This window comes from Electrophorus electricus, chromosome 20 (assembly GCF_013358815.1).
Source record: "Electrophorus electricus isolate fEleEle1 chromosome 20, fEleEle1.pri, whole genome shotgun sequence".
NCBI lineage: Eukaryota > Metazoa > Chordata > Actinopteri > Gymnotiformes > Gymnotidae > Electrophorus > Electrophorus electricus.
In genome coordinates, this window is record NC_049554.1 from 10948338 (window position 1) to 10959193 (window position 10856).

General features: G+C 40.1%; 1 protein-coding gene across 2 annotated transcripts in view; it reads left to right on the top strand.

Moving 5' to 3' along the window:
* dock3 (dedicator of cytokinesis 3) overlaps positions 1-10250 on the top strand; it is a 157045-nt gene extending 146795 nt beyond the window's left edge. For both annotated transcript variants that reach the window (XM_027001845.2, XM_027001846.2), the window contains 6 exons: positions 408-489; positions 1301-1419; positions 1931-2018; positions 2890-3009; positions 3550-3632; positions 5072-10250. In XM_027001845.2, coding sequence (XP_026857646.2) covers positions 408-489; positions 1301-1419; positions 1931-2018; positions 2890-3009; positions 3550-3632; positions 5072-5635 — 1056 coding nt within the window. In that variant the 3' untranslated portion in view covers positions 5636-10250. The remainder of the gene's footprint in view (positions 1-407; positions 490-1300; positions 1420-1930; positions 2019-2889; positions 3010-3549; positions 3633-5071) is intronic.
* Positions 10251-10856: the final 606 nt, after the last annotated feature.

Consider the following 10856-nt stretch of genomic DNA (forward strand, 5'->3'; position numbering starts at 1 on the left):
AAATTTAGTCCCTTACACTACAAGTGTTCAGCATAAAGAAGAATGTCTTCAAGACACAGGTGGCTGCCTCATGAAGCTGGGTAAGAGAAGACCAAGAACATGCAAAGCTGTCATTCAAAGCTGTCAAGTAATGGATGGCTTTGAAGAACTTTGAAGAATCTAAAAGATAGTAAATATTTATTTAACACAGCATAATCACACATTATTTCATTATTTTGTTATTATTTTATTTTTTATATACCTTCACTGTTTTTCTGAAATGTAGAAAATATTAAAAATAAATCGAGAGTAGGTGTGTCTGACTGGTACTGTATACACACACACACACACACACACACACACACACACACAAACACGCATACCCAAATATATATATATGACTTTAATTTACCTCTGTGAATTTCCAGGCCAGTCCCTCAACATCCAGCCTAAGCTCCACGCACTCTGCACCGCCTCAGATGATCCACTCAGGCCCTGGAGCTGTCCGAGGTGAGCTGGTCTGAACCAGGGGAGAGACCCCATTGGCCTGACCCAACACTGTGTCAGGGCCAAATCCCTTGGTGTGAGACACATAGCACACAAGGATTCATTAACATGATCTTGTTTGTAGCCTCACATGCACTAATGTAGTCTCTTTTAGGAGTCAATCACAAGAGGTTTGAAAACATGTCAGACAGGATTCTAAATCCTGAAAGGACATATTACTGTGCAATTAAAATGTGGTTTAGAATTAATTCTAATATAATTTACAATAAATTATAACCATTATAAGTTGAAATAAGGAGAGGAAAGACTAAACTGGGCAGCACTATGGCCAGTACTTTATGATTTTGTCAGACAGAGGTATGGATAAAGACAAGAAACCTGGGTGCCTTCAAATTCATTGAAGTTCAAAAAGTAAGTATATTACAGATTGTTGTTATTATGGCACATTATTGAGGCACCCAGGTTACATACATCTTCTTCAAATTAAAACAGGGGATAATGTTTTACAATGTGTAGCAGTCCCTTAATGCAGTTCGGGAATGCTATGCATGGGATGTGTCTTCCAGACATTTGATCAGAAAGTCTGGAAATGTTTTATCCCAAACCCCCTCCACACCCCCTCTTCTCACCCACACCCCAACCCCACCGCCACGCTCACCCACTCACCCTCACACCCCACTCCACCTCCACATCCTACTCTCACCCTCACCCATACACCCACCCTCACCCTCATACCACACCCCCACCCCTACACCACACTCTCACCCTCACACTCACCTCACACCCTCATCTCCACCCCTCACCCCTTATGCAGTTGGTTCGCCATCGCTGCCTGACAAATACAGACACAACCGCGACATGCTGCTACTCCAGCCAGGCCATCGAGACAGGCCCAGCAGCGCCATGTACCCCAACGGTATGGAGAATGGACAGGTACGCGCACAAGCAGGTGGGAACACAAGGGTGGGGTGAGAACACAAGAGTGGAGTGAGACACAAGGGCGGGGCAAAAACACAATGATAGGCATTTTCAGTGAATGTTAGTTACTTTATTTTGTTGGTAATCTGTTCATAAATATATTAAGTAGAGGAAAGAACGAACATTTTCATTTAAGGCATTAAGCTGACACTTAAGATGACGGCAAAGCAACTTACAGTTATAACTGAAGACGTCTTGAGCAATTGAGGGTTAAGGGCCTTGTTCAGGGGCCCAACAGTGGCAACTTGGTGGTGGAGCTTGCAACCTTCCGAATACCAATCAAGACCTGTACCTTTAGGCTACCACCAGTTTACATATTGAAACTATGGTAGTAATTGTTATGTATAGTTTTGAGCAGTTGGTATATGAAGTTGTTATAATTTAGCAAGATCATACAAGAATGTCAAGCAAAGTCTGTGTGATTGGTGTGTGTGTGTGTGTTGGTTTCTTTTTACCTTCTCCCCAGCAAACCAACCTGCAGAGGGCCTTATTCCATCAGGTCATTGGTCCATGCAAGCCATGTAGTGACCCCAATCTTTCTGTGGCTGAGAAAGGTAGCTTTCCTTTCTATTCATCTAATTCAACACATTGTTAGTCTAAAATAAAACTGCCCCTTTTAGTGCTAGATATTACTGCAGTGGTGAAACCTCAGGCTAACCATCCAAGTACACGCTCTCTATCCAGGCACAGTAGACCCTTGGCTGTTCCAGAATGAATTTGATGAGTCATGAAGTCCAGGACAACAGAATGACCACTATAGGATTGTCAGTGATTGTAATCCTTTTCCAACCATGTATCGCTGCTCAAAACATCCTTTTCACTGTCATTCTTAGAGAAGTGTAGTGTCACAGTCTTAGTGTCTTTTCACACTTGTCCCGATTACTTGAGTCCACTACCAGGACCGGTTCTGGGCTTGTTTGAGGGAGGGGCTCATTATCACTGGTTTGCTTTCACAAACAAGAACTCTATCTGAACCATGGATCAATTACACAATTCCATATTTCACTTTTCTACACGTAGAAGCTTCATCTGCTTCGTACATAAACAGCTTCTGAGCTCAAAAACTGCTTTTATACTTAACCAAACGTTTCGAACTTGCGGAGCAAATGGACCTGGGTTCAGAAGAAAGCTCTAGTGTGAAAACGCCCTTAGTGAAGTGCACTGTCGCAGTCTTAGAGTAATGTGGTGTAATGTCACAGTCTTAGTGTAGTGTACTGTCACAGTTTTAGTGTGGTGTAGTTTAGAGTCACAATCTTAGTGTAGCATACTGTCACAGTCTTAGTGAAGCATACTGTCACAGTCTTAGTGTAGTGTAGTTTAGCATCACAGAGAACAAAGCAGGCATGTAATGCACCTGGCGCTCAGTCTCCAGCTGTGAGTAATAACGCCTCAGCGACGGTTCGTCCTTCCTTGTCTCCATGCCAGTGCTGACGGCTCCTAGCAGCTGGAGTCTGGACAGTGGCACCAGGGACAGCCTTCCCTTCCTCTCCGCCCATGTGGGAACTGTGGTGGCTCCTCCGGTGCCCCCTCGCAACTTTCCTCCTGGTAAGGAAACCCAGACTCCAGGGTTCAGTGAGTTACACCAAAAAAGAGTTGCGGCAAAGGTCACAACAAAAAAAAGGAGCAGATAAATATTGTGATTCAGAAGTGTTGTCGCTGTGATATTTGTTATGCATGGCTTTGTGTCAGTATTTTCTTGTTTATATTCCAGTTGTGAGGTGTTGGATTGTTCATATGACCAGACTAAATAAAAGTGCTCTGAACTAGCCCAGTATCTGTTATGGATGCTCTCTGAAGCACCTGTTTGGCTGTCCGTTGTTCGTTTCCCTACTGCATATAAGACTCCATTTCCCTTTCATGCTTGGCCCGAATGGTGAATGCGTTTTAAGTCAGTACTCAGTAGTTCTTGTTTACACAACACACATGTGCATGGATGTATGTGTGTGTGTGCGTGCGCATGCAGCTGTGTGCATGTGTGTGGGCATGTGTGTGCATGCATGTGTGTGTGTGTGTGTGTGTGTGTATGTATGTGTGCAGGCTTTTTTTTCCAAATCATCTTCTGTCCTGCTGTGTGTTCCTCTTTAGGGCACTTCTCGATGCACTTTGATGCTTTCCACCACCAGGTCAGCGACCTCCCTCCAGCACTCCCTGTGCGCTCCTTACGAAAGGTAGACCCTCGCCTAGATGTGCTACACCTTCCCCAGCTTCAGCTTCCACTGTGCCAGCACCCTGAAAGTTTCCTACCCTTGCACCTTATTTTGTCCCATCCAATGGTCTAATCCTCCTCGAACTCTGCAGCACTTCCTGAGATGTATGGAATTTATAAACCTAAGATGCTTTGGTGTTTTTGTGTGCGCATATGTGTGCATGTGTGTGTGCATGCCAGCATGTGTGTGTTGGGTGGGTGTGTGCATGCATGTATACATGCGTACTTGCGTGTGTGCATGCGTACTTGCGTGTGTACATGCACGTGTATGTGTATGTGTGTGTGTGTGTGTGTGTGTGTGTGTGTGTGTGTGTGTGTGTGTGTGTGTGTGTCTGTTTGTGTGTGTGTGTGTGTGTGTGTGTGTGTGTTTCTGTATGTGTGGGAGGGACGTTGGTGCATTGTGCCCATGTATGGGCAAGATCACTGAGGCCTTATTTCTGCTGAAGCTGAATGACACTGATTCAATGGGGTCTTTGTTCATTAGCAGCAGGGGCCCATAGAGAGGAATTTAATAATTAAATTTAGCTCAGGCAGATGGATTTAAAAGAGGGCACGTGGGCCGGAGATACATAATCCTGAGATCTTTGCCGTCTCGCTGGCATTTAATTAGAGCCGGCTGAGGGCACGGCATTTGCAGGCTGAATTAGAAAGATAAAAACTGCCACTGCACTTGATGATTCAAAAGAGGAAAGTGTTCACGGAACTAATGCAAATAAAGAGGAAAACCTGGCTAGTAATTTTAAAAGGTCAACTGGGACATTTCCTTCAAATGAAAATATTAGTGCTGCATTTATTTAAAATAGTTATTTCAAATAATTATTAATAATTGCAATAATTATAAATTAGGAATTACTTTAAAAAAAGCAAAATAATATTTTATTATTATGATATTGATTACAAACTACCCTTTTGTTCATTTTTACTTTTTTGTAAGAATAATGCTACAAAGTGGCATTACAGTTAAATCCTTGAATTGCTCGTCACTTAATTACAAACACCAGTCTTGTACCTGAATTAATTAGGAACCTTAGTCGCGTCCCATATCTTACAAGTACACTTTTCATCAGCCACTGCCTAGCACATTTGTGGGGGTGGTGGACTGTTCTCAGCACAGCATTAAGACCCTCATGGTAGTGGTATGGTTTGGAGGGTCCCATGTTGCAGTAACTTAGTATCTGGGCATTTATACACTGTGCCAATTCTGGAGTCAGGAACCAACCGTTGAGAAACATGCAGAGGATGGTTAGTACAAGGCAGGTGTTTTTAATAAAGTGGCTGGTGAGTGTATGTTTAAAAACTGGATCATGAATTCATATTTAAAGTACTGTTTAGTCAAGGCTAGCTTTTACTTATGGCTAGAAAACTGTATTATGGTCTTATTAATCTATCTCCCCATGACAGTCACCCCTCCACCCAATACCTGCGTCACCCACCAGTCTGCAGTCGGGCCTGGATGGCAGTAACTCCACCCTGTCCGGGAGCGCCAGCAGTGGTGTCTCCTCCCTGAGCGAGAGCAATTTCATCCAGTCCGTCTCCGAGCCTCCAGCCCGGGTTGACATGCTGGACTCGGCGCCCAGCAGCCAGGCCTGGACCACGGACACGGAGGAAAGTGAACCACCCTACCTCCCTGTGCGCTACAGCGTCTCTGAGCCCGATGCTCTGGACAGCTTCAAGCCTGCCCCTTGCCGCAGCCTCTCTGCCCCCCTGTCCGTGGCCCCGGGACTCCCTCCAGACGGCCAGCACCACACCCACCACCAGACCATCCACGTCGTCCACCCCCACTACCATCACCATGAGTTGGCCCCAGCCATTCCCCCTAAGCCATACTTGAGGGAGAGCTGCATCCCTGAGGAAGACTCGAGGCCTGTGCCGAGACCCATGCCTCGCAAGATTTCCCAGCCATTGCTCACCAACAAGGAGGAGCAGGCCAAGGTGTCCTGGGAGCACGGAGTCGGCGAGGAGTAGAAGCAGACTGAGGAGCCGAGCTGGCTGGTTAGCTAGGCTTGAAGCATGGAAGTCTGAAACAAGCACCTGCTTTCGAAATGTTCTCCTCTGGTTGCCACCAACTTTCTCTACTGTCCTGAGCACTTGTCATGTTTCTAGGCTTCTCAACATTGGTAATATCATTACATTGTGGGGATAAGGATGTTTACAGGGGAATCTGAGTACAAAGTCATGCCTGCACCCTTAACCCTCCACATCAGAGAGGATGTGTTGATCGAGTAAACTGAAGATTCTATCGCTGACTGATCATGACTATAAAGGTTGTAAATGGTTCACATAGATGTTAATGCTTGGCAGTACTAAATGGATGACTGCCTATCATGGATATAAGAACTACACTTTGCAGTTTACAGGAATCCTACTGTTAGTTCCATCAGCTGAGCTCACACGCTGATGAAACTCTTAGAAATAAGAGCAATGAATGTTCTTTTAAAATACCTAAATTATATAACAGGTGCAGATTTTTTTTGTTTCATTTAAAGACTTTGAACTGGCAGTACACAAAAATGTTGAATTATTTGTGCAAAAACTACTGATCTTAGAGCTAATATGACGATGCTTTGTTGAGGATCACTTAATTTGTGGAAGAACTGAACTTGAGTACTTAGCTATGGGACAAAACAGATCTCTTCAAATAAGTGAAATTTTATTTAAAACTCTGACATATTAGGCTTACTTAGTGGTTTGGGTGAAATCTTTGGATGGTGTTTTACATTCACCACCACATTACTGTATTTAAAGACTGATGAACTGTTTGTCATAAGTGTCTTGATATCTCTCTGTCAGTTAAAAAGTAAAAAGCTCATTTATCCTCCCATAGCGTTTATAGGGCTTTCCGGGTTGAGAGCCTTCAATATTGATGTCAAAACTGCTGCTAATACCAATGCAGTACGTTTACTATTAGTATTAAGAGTCACCGATCGGAGAGCTGAGGTAGGGAATTCCACACAGTCTGCTGCTTCTCCTGAGAGGCAGTACACACACTTGGCAGTGAGAGGCTTGTGCACTTTTGCTAAGTTTCATTACGTACGCCTTATTATTGCACCACGAAAGGCAAATCAGCCAAGCACTATTTTCCTCTCCCATGAACGCCAAAGTAGTCATGCAGCTGTGATAGGAAAGCCATTTCCCAGATGCCTCCTAGCAGCGCAGTTGCTTTTTTGACCCCGGCAGGTCTGTGGTTTGTTTTCCCTCCCATTGAGTTGGCCATTTTCATAAGGAAGAATATATTTTTAGATAGAGAAAATACAAATTCCCTAACTTTATCTAATAAAATTGTATAGTAAAAATAAGAAATACAAACTTATATAATGATACAAAGAGGCTGGGTGAGTACCTTTGAATAATGTACGATGTTATATGCAAGTTAAGGGATTTTGAAGACCCTTTTAGCTGCTAAAGTATGTGCAATTGCTTCCTGATGGGTATATGATGTAGTGTATGTTGGGATTTCCAGACTGGAAGATGTACGATAGAATTTGATAAGCTGAGATTTTTATACAGTTCTGCATGTTTTCTTTGTTATTGCGGGAATACATTGATGAAATAAATGACTGGAACACCCCATTTCATTTACTTAAAATCAGAACGCGCCTGTGGAGTACTGCAAATTTTCTTCACAATCAACTCATGTTAAAGGATAAATGTGTCATATTTCCACGTGTACTTTAATAAAACTGTCATCTGTACTTGCACATAGCACAATTTCACCTACAGCTTTAGAAATCCTGCTCTCCCTTCAGCCCCTCGCTTGTTTTAAATACAGTCCAATGGGTCAAAAGGTTAAAGCTTGCAGAAACCTCTCTTTTTGAAACAGGACAATCACAATAAAGTTGTCTTTGTATGATTTATGAATATGCAGAACATACTGAATAGCAACAGGCCTTAATACCCCATTTTAAACCTCTTCTATAAAATTGTATAAAAAGCATAACCGTTATGACCTTTGTTTAGGTAGAACACCGAAGACATGTGGGACTATGCAACAACTTTAAAATGGCAAGGGTTGGAAATAGCAAATCTACACTTTAATTTGACCTTATCTGACCCCACCCATTGTGAATTATTGCTTTCTGCATATCCAAGATCCTAAAATTGTGGCACAACCTCCATTTCATCTAGAATTTTTTTTCCTCATCATATCATTTTGATGTCCTTGGTATTCAGACCCATATTGTTATAGTCTTGCTGTATTACTGCATTTTCATACATTTTTTTCATGTCATACTTATCTTAGTCTATTTACACAACTGCAGTGCTTACAACACCACAGGATATTAAAGATTAGGTCCATGGAACTTTGCATATGTAGTATTAGACTTTTATTACATATGATGCCTTGAATTGTGCTATCAAAACTTTGTTCCACTTAGATAAACTATCAAATTAAAAATGGTCTATGTTGATCATTTGTAATACATAAAAATGTACTTGGGTCTGAATCTTTTTGCAAGCAGCTGTATATATTGAAGCTACCTGCAAAACATGTAATCAGTGTTTTAAGGTAATCACTATTAATACTTTAATTTTTCATTTGAGTTTCCTTTTCACAGTTTTGGGCATTTGTAGATGAATAAGTTTATGTGATGATCATTGATTTTGCTGATATAATTATAGACCGCAATTTTTAATTTTACACCAAAAGTTTTAATTTTGTCTGTATGTCCCTTTCAGTGTGCATAGAAAAGCCAACTAGTCGGGATGTAGTGCATGTCACTTTATCTAGAAGATCTATTTTGGAGTTGAAAAGTAATTTTTTATTGACATCTCACTAATAGCAGATGATATAGATATGATAGAGAATGCACATGACATATACAATATATTTGCCCTCTGTTATACTTGAAAGATATCAAACGCAATCATGCTGTCTTGAATCACACACTTTATTTCTGTCTGTGTAATATGAACTTTGTCTTCTTAATAGTGCAAACATTTGCTGAGAGGAAGGTAATTGAATAAATAATAGTGTGTTAGTGGTTGCAGAGCACATTTTTGAAGGGAATATTTTGAAAGTAGTTAGCAGTGGTGGAAGACTCAATGAAACATAGTCATTTTAAGTCCTGATGTATTAAAAGTAGCATTTAAACTTCATATACCTTAGCATAACCTTTCATATACCACCCATATTTTAATCCATCTTTCTCAGTCAAATATGAACACGAGAAGAGTCAAGTGATAACTGGATGGTGTAGTGAAATAATGTCATGTCTTTTTTTTTCTTTTTTTTTTAAAAGCATTTTTTTTGTACAAATATTCATTTTAATTTATCAAATTTCCAAGCTATTCTCATTTAGATTTGCTTTTAGGAATCAAGTAGGATATTAAAATGTTTTATGCTAATATATGTGTTTGTTAGTATTTTGAATGATAAGGGATCAAAGGTATTTGGGAAATTTTTTCACAGACACTGTGACGAGACAAAAAGTGATACAGAACTGGCCAAAATTGTGGGTTAGAGTTTCACCTAAAAGGTATTCATATTTGATTATTGGAACAATTTCTATTATGATTTTAATCTATAACTATTTAAGAACACATTATCTGTGAATGTGCATGTATGTGTGTGTCTTTTATTGGTTTCGTTTTTCTTTTTTGCTTTGCATATATGCAGGGGAAAAAGAAACAGTATTACATTCAAAACTCATTAATCACAAAATTATAGCTATAGATGTACATATTTTACTCATCTGATGTCTTGGCAGAGTAGAACTTGTATTTTGAAATGTTGATTTGGCTGGGGTTTTTTTTTTTAGATTGAAGGCCTTTGTTCTTACATGAGGAGGATTGGGGAGAATATGGAGAATGTGTTCACCTTCTCTTTCTTTCCCCACATGGGTTTGAAATGCATCAGATAAATTGTTTGGAACACAGAGTGCAGAATATCAGAATATGTGGGCCAAGTAACATACAGTTACATTGTTACACTTTTACATTGTACACTGTATTGATCACTTAAGAGTTCAGAGTCCCTTGACCTGTATGTTTATAATGCGTTTTTGAAGAGAGCAAGACGATGGCTACTGCTGTAATGTTGAAAGAAAAATGCCAGTGTGTTGATAGGAATTCCATAGCTCAATTAAAAGAAGAACAAAGAAAAAAACATCTTTGTACAGACAAAGATCTTTAGAAAGAATGGAACTAAACACTTTGGAAAGCATTACAACTCTTATGTCAATATATCTATCTTTATGTATATATTCCTTCATAAGCTGTGTATTTATACGGTTAAGAAGGGTAAATCATGTATAGATTGGGAATAATTGTCTGCCTTGTACTCTCGGATGTAAATGTGTTTTTAAAACTAAAATGCAAACTGGAAAGAGTGACTCTTTCAGTGACCTAATCACTACAGTTATTTTGTGTATTTTGCATCGAAAAGGAACAAATTATGATAAATTAGAGATTAAAAGCCTTTGTACAAGTATTCTCCAAGTAATTTCTTTGTATATATTGTGCTGGCATGGACAAAATGTGACGTGAACTTTAGATGTAAATACATTTTTTCCTACTCACTTAACTGCTGTGATGTGAAATTCATTAATAATGCCTAACATTAAAGATAATGTTTTATGGACTTGTAGTTGACTTGTCTTCTTGGCTCCGTAATCATAAATGTGTCACAAATGTGATGTAGCTGCATGTTTGGAGCTGAGCTATCTGGCCATACAGCCACATTCTGTTAAGCTCCATTATGATGTGTTGGTTAGCTCAGGAGTAAGCATCTGGTTTGGAAGATCTACCAGCCTGTAGAGTTTAGCTCTAATCCAAGACACCTGATGCAGTTAGTCAAGGCCTTCTGTAGCATCTGAATGTTACATCTTAACATAATGCAGTAAGGTTTGTTATTTGTTTTTTTGCTAATTTCCTTTCAGTGTTAATCCTATCTATTTCTCACCCACTGATTTAGGATAATGTCTTAGGACACACAAATGTGAATTTTAGACTTTATAATATTTTGGTAATTTCTATTTACATTCATTGTAAATAAACATTTTAGTTCTAAAACTATGAAAATAAAAGTAGTTATCGTAGAGAAACAGTGAATGTTTAGGCAGCAAGTCTATGGCCTTTTGATTAACTCAAACAAGTTAATGACAATAGCATTCTCTTCCATTCCACAATGATACACCAAAGTCTCCAGTATCCTCCTCTGTACTCCCCTGATATAGACCATTGGTCC